The 18,388-nt window shown below is 32.6% G+C and overlaps 1 protein-coding gene across 1 annotated transcript; it reads right to left on the reverse strand.

Moving 5' to 3' along the window:
* Positions 1–10,969: 10,969 nt before the first annotated feature.
* On the reverse strand, positions 10,970–18,388 carry LOC122582998. Its single transcript, XM_043755432.1, has 14 exons — positions 18,325–18,388; positions 17,964–18,114; positions 17,771–17,815; positions 17,438–17,618; positions 16,594–16,654; positions 15,711–15,816; positions 15,458–15,567; positions 15,243–15,368; positions 14,949–15,159; positions 14,435–14,497; positions 14,239–14,292; positions 13,918–13,986; positions 12,478–12,549; positions 10,970–11,240 (listed from the first exon to the last, which is right to left on the reverse strand). Exons 1-14 carry the CDS (start codon positions 18,340–18,342, stop codon positions 11,107–11,109), a joined length of 1,401 nt encoding a protein of 466 aa, XP_043611367.1. The 5' UTR covers positions 18,343–18,388; the 3' UTR covers positions 10,970–11,106.

The raw sequence follows: 18,388 nt of genomic DNA on the forward strand, positions 1-18,388 counted from the left end.
ATCATGTTACACTCCTCATTCTCACATTCTCAACCTTTCACTACCACATCATTTCCATTTTTTAAAACAAAAAATTAACTAATTTAAATTCACATCCAATAAAGAAACATTGCATATCCTAAAAAATAAAACAATATAAATCTTAAAAACTAAAAAAATTACAAATCCTATAAATTAAAAAACATTACAAAACCTAGAAATTAAAAAAAATTACAAATCCTAAAAAATATAAAAACATTAGAAATCCTAAAAAAATTAACACTATCACAAATTCTAAAAATAAAAATAAAAAAACATTACAAATCCTAAAAAATAGTGTGTTTTTATGTGGTTAAAGAGGTTATTGTAGGTTTGTTAACTGGAATGTTTAAAATGTGTGTATGTAATTATAAAAGAATGGAAAGTGATTAAATAATCGTGAGCCATAACTTCCAAAACATGGTAAAAAATGTGGTGGTATCAATAAAAATCCAGAACGCGAGAATTTGGCTCTCGAACGGTCTTATTAACACCGGCCTAAGCAATATCCTGTATATGTTCTTGTATTTTTTTTTACAAGTGAATTTTACCTCAGACGCATATGATGTGTACTAATCGCACAACGAAAGGGTCCCACACTAAGCGGATCTTAAATAGTCTTTCTCATCATACCACCTCCTTAATTGAAAAATATTGCCGAAGAGAACCTATGAAGGCTCGAGCTCGAGACCTTGGAATAAACTCCTCCAAGGCCCCGCATAACAGGTTTAGTGAAACACCCCTGGCCACTGAGATTTAACCCAATGGTTAAACAATTTGTATCTACGTAATACGCCTTACTTGGGAGATAAAACTATATCTTATGGACTCAAATTTGTATAAATTTCTATAATAATGAAGATGAGAAAAAGGTCACTTTGTATTTTAAAAACTTTAAAGTCTCAACTTATTTTTTGTTTCTTTTACTATATTTGACAACTAACTACACGTACGTCATATAAATACATAAATCGGTAATTAGATTCGGAAGATAATATATCTCCTCGTGAATGGAATGATAATATGCTCAAGCTTCTTTAGCACTAATACTCGTGTGGAAATTCTCCTTTCGATCTTGAACTTGCTTAACTCGCCATCTCTTCCACTTAAAAAAAACTCTCGATTATCAGAAATCACTTCTTGACCATAAGGTCATCCGAAAATGTGCCACATGAACGCGTAACCTGTTTAAAGCCTGAAAACACTAACAAACACCATAAACGCGCCAAAATGCACAATAAATCGACTTATAACACTTAAATAAATGGTCAATAACGATGTGGGTAATGGGTATAAATTAGTCGCATCAACCTCTAAATTACAATCTTTACAATCTCTAATTTTAAAGTTAAGATCCATCTTAGTTTGAGCGTTCATGTTTCTAACTCTTGTAGCCAATCTTTTCACATCATCACAAGGTATGCTTGAAAATCACATGGAGCATTAACTGCCACCCCACATGGTAGTATTCTATACCAACTCCAATTTTTCATCTTAAATTTAAATATTATATACTGTCTTCAGTTTAATGTTTTAAAAACCGGACCGGACACTGAACCGGTCTCATAGAATTTTAAAGGTTTGACCGGTCAGACCAATTGAACCGTGGTCGGACTGGGTTTTTAACGAAGTATATATTTATCAAAGTGTTACCATAAGAACGTTACTTTAAACACGATATAAGTTCAATAACATTATGTTCAAGCATTCATTATTAAAAATAAAACTAAATTCTAGTAACCTAAAAGACATACTATAAAAATAAACACATTCAAATATTCCACAACTTTAATACATAAAATGCAAATTGTAAGCTTTTTTTTTTCTTCTCGATATATAGATAGTCCATTTGATAAAAGCTTATGATGTAAATATACTCCGAGTTATTTTAAAAATAAACATTAATTTTAATGTAATATTTTAACTAAATATACACTTTAATTTTTTTGAAATGATAGTTGTTTTTGTAATACATGTAAAAACAACAAGATATAACAAAAAGAAAAGTAACTGTTAGGATTTAACCGCTAAAATATTGTCCTATTAGATGTCACCGTTAAGGTTTAAATCATTAACAAACTAATACGTCGTTTTACAGAAAAGTAACAAAAGCATATGCATTTAGCATAGATCTTAAAACTTATAAATATTTATCTTGTCATTTACGTCGGTAGATAGAATGCAAGTATATTACAATAATAAAATTCACTATCTTTGAAGGAAAAAGAACTACTGTACTAATTTATTAACAAATATTTTAACATTATATGTGGCTAGTGGTTAGAACATAGGATGGCAGAACCCAATGTCACAATTAAATCCACTATAGTCCTACCAGACTACCACCATATATGTATATACTTTCAGAATCAATTTTCCATTTGTATATACTTTCAAAATCAATTTTTCTTTCTTTCTCATCTATATCGATCTTCTTTTTCTTCCACAATTATTCGGTTTATGCTTAGCTTATTTTCATTAAAAATCTAGATCTCCTCTTTTCTTCTATGTTTGAATCGCAAGGCCCAACCGCCGATGAATTTTTCATCTTAAATTTTCAATTTTATATATTGTCTTTAGTAGTTTAGTCACAATGCTAAAAAACAAAACACTACCGGCCCACCTTTAATGAAAGTTGAACTCAAAATGGGTATATATGGCAGGCTTCATCTATTCCATCAGCATACATGAAAGTAGAAAATTTTCTTCACATGTATTCAAACTCACTCCATTATTGATGGTTCCCATCACATTGATGATTCATTCAATTGCTTTGATCAGTCTTCAAGTTCAAAATAGGTATATGGGGCAGGCTCAGGCTTCCATCTTCTCTGTCAGCAAACATGAAAATAGGCATTTTCGTTTTCATGTATTCAAACATAGATGAGACTTCATTCATACTATATAAGAAGCATTGCACCTTCACTCCGACAATCACCAAAAAAACAACCACCTCCACTAATCCTAAAAACAAAACCACCATTATCACCACTTACCCCAAGACTGAAAAAATGAAGGTTCATATCATGAAAGAAGCCTTTCATATTGAAGACCAGCGAGACCAAACCATCTGTTGTTATATTGTTGTAACGGATGCTATAAGCATCATGTGTCGGAGGAAATCACCTAAGAATAAGGAATTGGTGTTATCACCACAGGTGTTTATTGATGCCAAATGCGAGAACAATGTGTTTAAGTATCTTAGGGAACCTTATGGGCTCCAAAGTAAAGAAGCATATGCATTTACCATGATTAACCCACGTATCGATGCTCCGGTTGTACTTCGATATAATTGTGACTACCCTAGATATCATGCTCATCACATGTATGAAATCAAAGATCGTTCTACCTTTAAGTCGGTGTTGGAGGCAAACTTTGGAGACATAAGGAAACGAAACCCAATGATTGGATGTATGAAGATGGGTCCTTTTAAAGAAGCAAAAACTTTTGATCCATATACTCATAATATGGCTTCTGCCTCTGTCCGGAAGTCGTTGAAGGCCGAGCCTCCGCACGCCATGGTTATAGTTGGGATAGACACAGACAATGGGAAATCCAACTGCTATGTTAAAAAGTCTTATGGTGAAGGTTGGGGAGCTAGAGGATTTGGCCAAGTGAACATTAATGACTTGATTAGCATCGAGATGATAGAGATTGAATAATGAGGTTGATCCTTTTTCTTTGTTTGGAAAATTAAAATTTTTAGTAGTACTTTAGAAGACATGTCTCTCTTGGAGTTAGCTTAGGTTTAAATCTCCATAGGAACAATTTGGTGTATTAATTAGATAGTAAGTTTCTGTTCCAAAAACAATACTACTAAAAAATATTTGGAAAGAGTGCCATTTGTGTTTGAGTATTATTTTATCTCTTATATATATATATAAATTACGAATTGCTTGGTTGACTAGTAGATCATTGTCGACTTAATTGTTCATAAGTTTGGTCGATGACTAGATAGCATTGTTGATGACTAGATCCAACATATACAATGATACCTAACTTGGTCATGATCAGAATGGTGAACAAGAATAACATTAAGACTTGTAATAAAGTTAAAGATAAATTTGATGATAAAAATAAGTTTCAAGGCATGTGTTAGATATTGCTTAAATAATGTCCAAAATTCTAACATAGATCGTTGCTCTAAATCCCAAATAGCTTGTTTATATGGATGAGAAGATAAAATAAACATAACTCATGTCATATTAATAGAAAACTTAGCAACAGATTTATTTACGGTAAAGGAGCAAAACTTGTAATTTATAAGTTATAACATGATTTTTTTCTAAGATTAATATGGCTAAATGAAATGACTCTTAGCTGTCTTTAACACGAGTTTCTCGTAAGTCATGACTCAAGTTTAGCTCTTTCTTTTTTAGAGGCAGGAAGTATATTAAATAATAGTATTTCTAGTGGAAATGATAATATTATTATTTAATAATATTTTCTATTGCCGTTCTAAAAATTAAAAAAAAGTTCTCTATTAATTATAGATGGTTCATTGTAGATAGTCCGTAGTATACGTTTGTTACATCGTTATATAGCAATAATGTAAAATTAAAAATAACTAAGACATGTTATTTTAGTGTAATAATATAATTGTGCATGCAAAAACATTAACTTCTTATTTATACAAAATCAAATATCAAATTGCTAATATGAAACAACAATATTACATTGATCCATGTCATTAGATATGGGGAGTGATATTAGTACCCCAAAATTGATTAATTTACCACAACTTTGCATTAACTGAATGTACAGTGTGCTGTAATACTTGTACTGTGTGGTAAATGAATCAATTTCAGTGGTACGAATATCATTTCTCATTAGATATTGTCTCACCTGTTCCGAAATAAGTGTTCACATAAAATATACAAGTTATATATACAAATATATAATCTTAATATACATATTATTGGATGCCATGTTTATTATTAAATTCTACGTAGACCTTTAAATTTATTTGTGTGGAAAAAAAATATTAAAGCCATTAGAGTATTTGTAATGGTTTACTACCACCACATCAGATAGTGTGACACATCAACGCCACATTAACACCACACAACAACACACCACACTCGTAACAATAACCACATCATACCATTTTAATATTAAAAATAAAATACTTTTAAGTTATTAATACAAATACAATTTAAATAACTAACATGAAAACTTCATCATTGAAATAACGCACTAAAGTGTAACTAGTTTTTTTCGTTGCAACATACCATTTCTTTTGTAGTTTCGTTCTCATCAAGCCAAGTCATCATTGCTAAACTATCATGTCAATCCTTTTATTAATATAACTCATTTTTCATATATAGGTTTTTATGAATATATACATATATATATACTAGGATTTTTTTTACCCGCATGATATGCGGCTGCTTTAAAAAGATGCTTAATAAAGTGAGATTTAAGTTAAACTTGCTTAAAAAAACATTTAATGAAACGCTTAATATGTGAACAAATGAGTTAATGGAATGGATCAATAATGATCGTAAAAAAAAATATGGATGAACAATCTATTTAGTTTCACTTAATTAAATTAGCAATAACGTATTCATTATCCAATCATTAAACTAATTGTTATATACACTTGTTCTGAACTAACTCTTCGTCTACCATCATAATATTTTTCTCATCATCACAATGAAAAATTGTATCGTTAAAAAACAAAAGAAAAAAGAGATTATATTAACCATTATCATAAAATTCAAAAAAAGATAAAAGAATTAAACCAAAAATTGTAGATAATTTCCATGGTGATATGAACGAAAGAATTAACATAACTCTTTCAGAAAGTTATGATATTATACAAAGCTCTTAACTTTAAGATTAATATAATTTAGTGGTGATAAAAAAAAGCTTATAAACTTTAAATATTATCACTAATGATTAATGCGATGAGAGTTCCAACTAATCAACGGTCTGAGCAAACTTTCATATAATCACCATAAAAAAACGAAAGGAACCTCATATAAATGTTGAATAAAAAAGATAATGAAATATCATTAGGTATAGACGTGATTTTTTTAAAATAAAGAGAAGATATCATTTTATCTAGTGAGAAGATCTTGGATTCTTACAATATATATTTATTTATTTTAACATATATAGGTTCATTTGTTTTCTAAATATATAGTTTATTTAAGGAAAAATATGGAATTGACACATAGGATAAAATCTTATGTGGCAATTTTTTAAATTAGTTTTAGATTGCAAGAGGGCTTTAAAATGTTTGGTTAACTATTGTTTTATAAAAGTTATATATATATATATATATATATATCTTACTTTCCATAATATATACTCAAAAATAATAATAAAAAGATATGAAAGCAATAAAAAGATGAGAAGTAAGAACTTATGGCCTACGTTAAAAAAGGATTAAAAACAAAGAACAAATTAAAAACAATGAAGGTCAGTCCAACTGGTCAGAGACACTCTCGGTTTTACCCAAGGTCTTGAGTTCGATCTTTAGGGATGGCAAAACCTTCAGGTTTTTCCCTCTGAATACTTGTAATGGCTCATGGTCAACATCTCGTTGTCTAGGGTATATGCAAGACTTCACCATTACACGGTGAGATTTCCCTGATGTTGTATGCCGACTGAATGTTCGAAAAAACACAAAGAAGAAATTAGAGGAGCCAAAGGCTAATCAAATTAGATGAGAAAATGGTTGACTCTCTATCCTTTTACTAAAAAACAAAGAACAAAAGCAAAGATCATCCACCTCACATTCTCCTCGCCGTCCATCAAACGACGTTGGTATCTTCACACAGCAACGAAGACCACCTCACCACTCCAGGGTGGTGAGGCTTTGACGCTGCCCACTCGGAGAACATTACGAATGCTCTTATAGTTCACAATATGGACATGAGACAGTATAGTTAATTTAATTAAAGCCATTATATTAAAAGTTTAAACCATTATAGCCCACGTAGAGTAGATCCAAAATTACAATTTTGCGACTGAAGATCTTTATAAGTGGGTAAACGATCAACAGGAACCCCCTTTACCCATTTAAAGTTGAATCTCGCACTGTAATCCGATCCGGTCCTAATATATGCCTTCAGGCTCTTGACCGAAAAAACCTTATGTTTGTCACCAGTCCATACCCACTTATCATTCGTAGTATCTGTTAAACGAAAATCCTCAAAAAGAGATCGAAATCTTACCCATTCGTCCAGCACGTCATTAGCAAAAGGAACCAAATACCAATCAGGGCATCCAACAAATCTCTTCAGTTTTCATGCAAAAACGATCACCAACCAAGCAATTATTCTCCTTTTCCACTTTCAAAAGTAAAGGAAACAAATCTTTCAAAGATGTATTACTGATCCAATTGTCCAACCAAAGCCGAATTCGATCTCCCTTACCCCACTCACACATGAACAAATTATTAATAGTATTTCCAGCCACCTCGAACTTGTCTACTGTCTCGACACTTGCTTTCCAAATCCCTGCCAAAGACCTTGTTCAATTCAACGGGACTGAATTCTACCCTCTACCAGAACTATGAAGTGGGTCGATAACAGTTTGCCATAAAGCACCAGGTTCATTCATGTACCTCCAAACCCATCTGGACAGCAGCGCCACATTGGAGTCTTTCAATCTTTGATAGGCGATGTAACATTCTCCCAAGAAACCCAGTTGATCTGTCTTTTATCCGTCACCCCGTCCCAAAGAAATCTACTAATAACAGATTCTAACCCATCAACAACAGTGTCCGCCCCAAAAAAAGAGAGAAACTATATGTCGGAAGACTTTCAAAAACCACTCCAATAAGCTAGGGTAACTCTACCACCAATCTAAATACAATTTGCCTTCCACCTAGCTAGACGGGATTCAAATAGAAAATTCTAGCTTGCAACTCTGTTCATATTACCTCCAGTTCGAACTCCAAGATGGGTAATTAGGTAAACATTGTCATGGCCCATCCCTGTCTTCCTTCTCTGTCAATTAATGCATGGTGATTCAAACATTGTCATGGCCCATTGCGTATGTTCTTCATCAAAGATTTGTTTTCTTTTTGCCTTGAACATTATTTCTTCCTAAACGAAAATTCTTAATCTTATTTAAGGATGTAATGTTTTGATTTGTTGCTTAGGTCCATTATTCATCTTGGGAAACCAAATGGATATCAACCATTCAACGATTAGGAAGGGGAGTCCGCTGTTTAAATTATTTATATCCTATTTGAAATCCAGTTTAATTTTTTGGTTTCTTGACAAAAATATAAAAGAAAAAAGAGAAAAGAGAGAGAGAGATTTGGCTGTGGCTTTGCTTTCCTTATACGATCTTGGTCCTTGTTTTAGGACCATTCATTCAATACTCAGACAACGTAAACACTTTGTTTACTCCTACTCATGAATATGTTGCTAAAATATAAACCTTAATGCGAAAATAAAAAAAACCTATAAAACATTCTTTCCTGACTCAAACTTAGTCTAAGAAGTCAAACAACCTGAATTTTTTGAAATAATTAACAATTTAGCATAAAATATTAAGTAGGAGCTGATAAAGAATTAAAGATGCACCTAAAATCCGCAGTAAAGGCAACCATTATTTAAGCTTTCACCAGTTTTCTATATCTATATCTATATACTATATATATTATAGAAGCAGATAACCTTGTTTCAGATTCAAGTTACATTTTATCAAAACCAAACTAAGATCAATAACCTACATTACTCGGCAGCACCACCACCAATTTCCGCCACCATCGCCGCCGCCACCTATAATTTTGAAAATGATTAATCAACCTAACTCATATGCATACAAATCAACTTAAAACCTAAAAAATTTAACATGTGAATTCCACTAATTTTCTTTTTCTAATTTTAACCCCTGATTTTTCCACATGTCATCATCCTATAATTAGGTTGATTATTAGACATACAAATTAGGTTGATTTATCATTATCCATATGTAATTCAATAGAAAAATAATTAATCAACCTAATTCATATGCTTATAAATCAACCTAAAACCTTAAAATTTAACATGTAAATTTCAGTAATTATCTTTCTAATCTTGCCCTGGTCAATTCAATAATCTTGACTCGCGTACATTAAAGAACAAAGGAAAAAATAAGGATGACTTTTCCCCATGACTTACACAGTCCCTTTTAAAACCAATTATAAACCAAAAAAACCAAAACCAACCCAATAAACCGAAAAACCTAAACCATTATAAACCAAACACTAATGGTTCGATTTTTTAAAAACCCAAATGATGGGTTTTATTTTTGGTTTTAACCAAAAAGCACACGAATCCATACTCACCCCCACCTTTTATGTCAGCTAAATATGTGTCTATAGATTATAGCAATATATACTTACTATATATATATATATATTAGATATTAGATTATAGAAAAATAAAAGTTCTTATTTTGATATGCGTTCACTATTAAGTTAACATCTGCACATGTTTATATAAATTTTGGTGCTTTGTTTTTTTTGGCTTTCATGATATTAACACCTTTTAGAGAATTATAGAATATTAATAGGCTAATAGATGAGGAGGAGATTGTCGACATTGACATTTCTAAACCACAAAATTAATACATTATATAGTAGTATTTATTAGACGTAAGTTATAACATATCAAGTAAAAGGATCAAGATAGAGTCGAAAAATAGGAGAAAACTAAGTTAGCAAACATAACAAGATAAAATTATACTTTAAAAAACGATACATAGGTTCTTATAGGTTAAAACATACAACAAGCATCTTACTTACAATGAGGGTGACAAAAAGTGAGATTGAGACAAGATTGGTCTTCCAGACTAACATGATAATATAGGCCTAAAAATGCTGAAATAGATCGAATAGCATTGATCAACCAGCATATACAAATAAACACATTGAATGGATGCCAAGAAGCAAAGCTAACTATAGAAGTATAGATAGCACTAACACGCTTACACTATGACTACACTAAAAGGGGAAAAAACGGATAGCAAATGATGCACGACTCTGACTGCAAAGAACGTTATACCAAGAGCTTCCCAAGAGACTATAAAGCTTAATTATTTGCAGACTAAGATGGATGGAGGGGCCAAGAAACCCAAAATCAGTTTAAAGTTGTTATACAAGCTCACTGGAGAAATTTCAGGTGATGACAGCACAAAACAATCAAAAAAAGGCATATCATCGACAATTTGAATTCAGAGGATTTTATTAAATCCTAGTCAAAAAAGGATGGATCTTAAAATACTATGTTAACAAGTCATCAACAACTGTGGCAAAGAAGTGAAGTAACTCATTTATCATGTCATATCAGCCTAAAGTATCTCTGGTCTTAGTTTACACAGGTTTTTAGTCTCTATATATTATAAAACCAATAGATATTCACTTTGTAAAATATTACTTCTTGGTATATACAAGACCGTAATATTTACGATATATTGCCATCATATATCCAATGTGTGTTCAGCAGACTTAGCTCTATTCGCATCCTACATATACAACTTTCAACGCACAATCCACCACATGCATAATAGTGAATAACATTAACCTTTACACGATGATTCGTAATAAACTATGACACTTGATATTTAATTAGCATCATCAACTAACCAAATTGTTGGCTTAGTCCATACAAAATTTTGGTCTCTATATAGAACATTATTAAATAGCCACCTAGTAACGTATTCTCTCTTAGTACATACAAACGAGAAAAACCATCTATTAGATGGACCGGTAGCTGCTCTTGTGACACCCAGGGCCTACTAAAATGAAATCTTTACAAAAATTACTTGACCAGGTTCAAACCTTGGATTGAGCAAACCTTGGATTGAGCACAAAGTGTTGCACCGGCATGATGCCCTTTGCAGGAAAAAGGAGACGGTACTAATGAGGTACACGGGAACTAGAGGAATCCCGGCCAGTTACCCTTTTTATGCAAGTCTATAATATTACAAAAAAAAGCCACCATATATTTATGCATGATTATCAAATTTATAGCTCTACTCGCATCCTACGCATACCACTTTCAACAACCAAATCCCCACACATGAAAGTGAATATCAGAAACCTTTGCACTAAAATTCATGATAAACTAAAACAATTGACATTTATTTAGCACAATAAACTAACCTGCCCATGAGATACTGATTGTAGTGGTTGTAGTCATAACCCCTACAAGGTGTACCACTACCCCTAGGCTTCAGACCGGTATTAGAGTCGGGATCAGGAACATACCATGCATCTACATAAAGATTTAATTATTAAAACCATACAGTATTAAGATAAAATAGCTGAAAATAAACCATATTGACAATAAAATAGGTGGATGCTGAAATATCTATGTTATCAATAGCGGATAGCGTCCTCAAGCAAAATAGCGGTCCCACTATTTTACCAATATCGGTGCTATAGCGGTCCAAAAAGTGGTAAAATAGCGGTGCTATAGCGTTTTTTCTTTTGGCCCAAACTTGAAAGAAACACTCATTTTTGCAAGTATTAACACTAATGTTTCAAATATTGACCCTTTTAAGCTTTAATTTTGATAATTCTATTAAGTATAAAGTATTAATTGATATTTTTATTAAATATCTATACTACATTATAAAGCAGATTTTCCCTAGATTTTCAACATTGAACTTGAAATTTTTAATATTGATTTTAAGTACTTCCCCAAAATGTCCCTCCTATCTATTCTATATTTATCTAAAATAACTATAATACCCTTTCTCTCTCCTCAAATCTCAACCAATCATCTTTTTTCTCTCTACTCCATAAATCATTTATTCCTCCAATTCATTCAAAATCTTTTATCTCAAAAACCGTACATCGATAAATTATAAAAATTGTGTGGGTGTTCTTAAAATTTCAAGCTCTTTTATTAGAGATGTCATTCGATATACTTTCGACAAATTTTTAAATCCGAGGGCGGAGCCCGTACGGCTAAGACATTTGACTATCATACTCTATGACATATCAACTCCTATAACCTATCATACTCTATGACCTATGTATCACCCCACCATCTCACCGCCGCAACGCGCGGGTACTTGCTCTCGTTAACTAGTAAGTATTATATATATACATATATATAGATATTGCATAATTTTTAATTACCGCTATACCACCGCTATAACCAATATATCATATATCGGACCTTGACCGCTACACCGCTATTTTAGTAATTAACTACTTAGAGAAATATGTAAAAGAAGTTGAATAACTCGGGACCAGTACCATGGAGTTAATCCTGCAAACACTTTTGTCAAATTTAAAACCATACAGTAATAAGAAAACTTGGGACTCGTACCATGGAGTTAATCCAGCAATGACACATAAACCAACTTTTGAATTCTTCTACAATATTTCTTATAAAGTCAGAAATGACACAGACAAAACGACCCATTTAGCTCTATATACCATCTATATATCTATGAATAAAATAGCACAATGTATATAGTTCAGAATAAATCATGGTTAACCTGAATTAGTTGTTCGGGTGCACTTTTTCTGGAAGAGCAGATGAAGGTTCAAAGAAATCACTCGCCGAATACCTATAGTGTGTTAAGAACACATTATACCTCTTTGCTAAATGGGTAGATTTAACGAATTATAAAACAATAGTAATTAACAATTCTCCCTGCGTTTTAAACTATAAATATAAAATAGCAAACCGCTCTCCTTCAAAGACAGACATTAATACAATAATGGAATGTGAGTATGTTGAATGTTGGAAGGGAATCTTTCGATTAACTTCAACAGTACAAAGAAGAAAGAACTACACTTGAAGAAGAAATGGCGTTTGATTAACTGTTACAAGACAGATTGTAAACTGATGAATAAACCCCATGTGAACCTCCTGCCTTAATAATTAGATTTGTTCAGCCAACTTCCAATATGAAATCAATGAACCTGAGTTGGTTATTTTGACGGGTTTAACACATGATATGGTATGGCTTTAACCCTGTGATTATGTCCTATCATGAACCAAGTTTAATGTGTGACCATACGTAATTAAAGGGTTGATGTGAGAACATCCAGATTAGTAACAGTAGTATCAGAGCCCAAGGGATATCACATTGGAAGAATAATTACAATGATTATAGTGAAGATAAGGGGTTGATCAAAAACCGCAACGAATCACCTTTATGCTTCAGCCTGTGGTGAAGATGGTGATTCTTGGATGAATCAAATAAAGATCCACCAAACCAATAATGTAATTAAAAGAAGGCAACAATTCTAATAAGATATGGTTCAAGAGGACGAAACAAACTAACAAGCTCAAAGATTAAGGGAGAGAATGTTGGAAGATAATCTTTTGCTTAACGTCAACAACACAAAGAACTACACATGAAGAAAAAAGAAACTGCTGTGATCGCAAAAATGAAGAAGAAAACAGGCCGAAATCAACAAGCATATATGGTTTAATGTTCATGTGTACTTAAACGATAGTTTAGGGATTAAACTAGTGCTTTAGAAAGTTAATAACCGCCAACCGAAAGGGTGCAATGTACAGAAAAAACACAACGTAAAGATGCACATTTTCATACATACATACATATATATGTTTGATTGATGTAAACTTAGTACTCGTTGGAATAAGAAATTTATACTTCAAATCTATTATTTACTTTTTGTTATTTTTTCCAAACAAATGGCGTTTGATTCAATGTTATAAAACAGATTGTAAACTGATAAATCAAACCCATTTAGACCCCGTCCCAAAAATCAGATTTGTTCACAATTTGATTTCCAGAAGAAATCAAAGAAACCCAAATCGTATATTTTGATGGTTTAACAAGTGATATGGTATGGTTTTCAACCAGTGATTGTGTCCTACGATAGACTAAGTTTGATGTGAGATCAAACGTGATTAAAACAATGTTGTGAGAACATCAAGATTAGTAGCATGGAAACTTAACCTTTCACAGTATCACGATGCAAATATTCATAAAAAATGAGCTCATGAGACGCCTTGCCTTGTTGCATACCTGTTGATCCAAAGTGATAAAGGGAAGTGAGAAACCATATATGGAAGGTTGTAGTACATAAGAAGCCACGGTTTAAGGTTTGTGGGTGTGGCTTGCCACAAACCCCAGATATTTCACAAATGTAGCAATAAAATGTTAAAACTTGAGTCCAAAATCCTTTGAAAAAGGTCATGCCAGTTTAAACCAGGACCTGGTAATTGTTTAGCATGTACGATTTCAAGCTTACAAATAGAACAAATCAAGAATAACAACCTCGAGCGACCTTGTGGAATCCTAACAACCGGCGTGATCTTGCCTTTCCCACAACTGCACAAATGCCTCATTGTTAACATACAACATAACTAGCACCTATTCCTGACGTTTAGAACAACAAAAAATAGAAACAATAATAATGATTTAACAGTAACTAAGAGGGAAAAGAAAAATGTAGCAATTATGGAAGACTAACGTTCTAAAGTTTTGCATGTGGATATCAGGCAAGAAAAAAGAGATATTGCCATTGCTTTCATACCTGCATGAAGGATAGGCATAAATAATATGACAGGAGAAATGAATGTAAAAAATAGCTGATAATTTTTATAAGTGGTATTAATTAAACAAGTCAAAACAGGTTCTTATGTTTGATTAAAGAGACTATTCCATTGAGCAGGTTCTTATGTTTAAGATTCTATAAACAAATATTGTTATATGTTTGATTAAAAAGACTATTCCGTAGAAATATTAATGAAAATAATTGAATTACATATATCTAGGAGTTTGTAAGCATTAGATCATCCCATTCACCCATTGAGTTTCTTCTGTGATGTTTCAACTTTACAAGGGCAAAAAATGAAAAAGATGTATAGCCTCCCATATTATGAAGTGTTAAATGTCTCTAGTAGCACAAAAGAGAATACAAAAATGATTTCTAAGGATGCCATAAGTAAATCCAAGACACGAGATAATTAAAATAATCTACATACCAGCTGGTGCACGGTCAGTAAGGACAAACTTGAGCAATTTTCTACTACCGTCGTCTCTACTGCACACAACTATGGCCTCATAGACGCCAAGATTCCCTTCTTCGATAGCCTCTATGGTCAAGTAGAAGAAATAATCCTTGGTTTCTTTGACGTATTTGCACTCCATATATTCGAAATCATGGACGTTGTTTTGTTCATCCTTCTTGAAATGCTAAAAGCAAGGGTTTCATTGTACGTTGAGCAGTAAGCAACGAAATATCTAACAAGTCGGAAACAGGTTTAACAAAACCATACCGTCGCACAGGCCTTGTTGAAAGCAGCAACCGCAAAGCCACCAATAACACTAACAAGGGGATCAGAAAGATTAATTGACCTTTTTTCGTCCTCCTCAAATGTAAAATTTATCATCCCAGATTCAGGCTGCCAAATGCATAAAGTATATCATAAAATATGTGTGGGACATGTGGCGAGCATGAAGACACAGTTAGAAATACAAATCATATACATACATTCCCCTCGTCCAATTTTTTGAAGTCCAGCCAGATTTTCCTTTCTTTTCGATTCAAAGGAAGGTGATAGCCAGAAGCGATACTTTGATCCAACATAGGTTGGGTAAGAGCTGAACGAAGAAAGTAACCCAAGTTACCATCCATGTGTTAAATCATATGTGAACAAAAAAATCAGGCAGTACATGCATCAAAACAGTGATGCACATATGGGCAAATGCATAAATATGACACATCACTCGTAGAATATGCATACCGTGTCCCTTGTCAACAGTTAGACGATTTGGCTCGGAAATCCCAGGAGAATCAGGATATAGAAGTGCACGCTCATTCTCCACAAGCTTGCAGATATTGACACAATCCTGGAAAAATCATCAAACTATTAATTACACAAATTCTGAAAAGTAACATCAAATAAAGATTAACTTAATACCAAAAGTTTTTTTTTCATTTTTCGGTGTGTCCACCTGCCAACAATTCAAAAGTATTAACAATTATGCTTTCTGTGTTACTTGGCCAACTCCAAACACAACCCCCAAGTTATATAACAATCTGGTAGTTGAAAGAATAATACACTAACCCTATCATAGTCATAATCCTCAAGTTATTATAACGATATGCTTCTAGGTGCCTGTATGCTTCTAGGTCACATAGGAAGTCATAGTGTAGATATTTCCTTATATCTTAATTCTTGAAGCATAAAGATACAAACATATACAGTAGTATAAAGGCTAGGTAGACAAAATTATACATTATATATGCTTTATATGTCTAAAAGGCCATATATGGTTATGCATGCTTCATATGTCTGTGTTGCTTCTTTGCTTTTCTTTCTTATTGTAATACAATACATGCATACTTATATTCAAAACTGCACATAAAATACGAACACACACAGACACACACACATATAACTGCTTTTATATATACTGCCTCACACCTTCACACTTTGCAAAGGTCTTTGTGGAAGCGATATCCCTACCCTCGAAAAGAGGTATGAGAGTCTACATCCCACCTCCCAATACCACACGTTTGACGGGATTGGGTATTGTTGTATCATATTATAACCAACTTTTTCATTCAAAACTTCAAACATTTAAAAGCATAGCTAATACTCTATTAATGATAGCTGTTCTTACCTTTACTTTGAGAAGTTGAAATACTACATCTGGATTTCTGAATGGTGGCATAAAAGCTCTCCTGTTCAAAAAGTTAGAAATACAAAAATAAAAAAACGCACATGTAATATCACACACACACACGAGGATTCAGAAAACCCTTTTCGAATAAAAATATACAGGTATAAGAACCATATAGAAGAACTCATTAGAATGGACACGAGTTCAATTGACCTCAACAGAAGGCGACAAATTCACCTTATTAATCTTGATGGGAGTATAATGCATTAGACTCAAACAAGTGTTAAATAAATAGTACAGTATTAAGGATAACATTATCAATTTAGTAAATTAACAAACATGAAAAAATATGAGATACAGTGATCTGTGTTACCATTTGGTGCTTCCATGTATCTTCGGTTTTAAATAAATAGTACAGATGAGTGGTTTTACCAGTTTTGTATTTATTTTTCAGTTTTTTTGGCCAAACATCATAAACAAGGTAGAAAAGGTGAAAGAGAGTAAATGGGAAACTCCAAACAGGTAGAATTCTCCATTTCGTGAACGGCTTGAAGAAGCATAAAGTCTGGCGGTGGTGGTTTTTTCCTGCTGTGGTGATGTAGAAGAAGAAGAAAGAAGATAAGGTCATATGGGTGTAGTATTCTGTGTGTGAATAAAGATGTATCAAATAGTATTTATATTAGGAAAATCCTTATATAGTGATAGAGAGTATGTGCACATAGAAGGCATGCAAGTATTCAAACAATGTAGATATTAGGAAAATCCTTTTCAAGTTATGTCGATATTAGTTTTAAAAAAAAAACAGTTACGAAACAAACACACGTATGAAGGCTTAACACAAAACCTGCCCCAGTGAAAACGCGGAGACTTGGTATCCTTGAGGTACAGACGAAGAATCCGAAGCACCTCGTTAGCAGAATCCACTAAAAATTCATAGTTTTGAACATAACTGAATCTGGTGCGAATAAGTTTCTGGATAGCTTCAATATGGGGTTTAATATTCTTGGTGAATAAATCTTTCTGATCTGTATGTAAATAGAAAAAAAAAACAAAACAAGTTAATGAAATTGGTGTTGTTATGTGTCTATGTATATATAGCATGGGTAAAATCAATTAACAAACAAAAGAGGGGCAGAAGAAATGAAACTGCACAACCGGTTCATTTCATCAAACTTACTGAAGTCCTCGGATGGGGAAAATTCGAAGACTACTTCTTCATGATCTGTATATATACAGTATAAAAATTAATTTGATGGAAAAAAAAAACAACTTAATGAAGTTGTTGTTATGTGTATATGTATAGCATGGGTAAAAATCAATAAGAAAGGGGGGCGTAGAAGAATGGAAATGCGCATGATCACGAGTCTTACTGGTTTTGGATGGTATAAATTTCGATATGGAAACCCCTTCTTGTAATGTTTCTCCCTTGCTTTTTTCTTCATCTCCCCAAAGGTCAAACTCCTTATCTTTTTTTTCGAAGATATCGATTTGATCCATGTCAACAAAGAAGATTTTTCGCCCCTGCATCCGATCAAAATCAGCTAATAATTAAACTCAGAAACAACCAACTATCATAATCTTACTTCAAAGCCAATATTGATATTTCAAAATATGTGCTGTCAATGGATTACATTTACATACAATAAAAAAAAAACTAGAAAAGTAAACAACCATTAATATATTATCAAAAATATGCTAATAACTAAAATAGATGAGACAATAAATACTCACTGGAGCTCTTTTCGGCATCTTCTTTCGCTTCTTCTTATTTTCTGATGATGATGAAGCCCGATCA

Source organism: Erigeron canadensis, chromosome 9, assembly GCF_010389155.1.
Source record: "Erigeron canadensis isolate Cc75 chromosome 9, C_canadensis_v1, whole genome shotgun sequence".
Classification (NCBI taxonomy): domain Eukaryota; kingdom Viridiplantae; phylum Streptophyta; class Magnoliopsida; order Asterales; family Asteraceae; genus Erigeron; species Erigeron canadensis.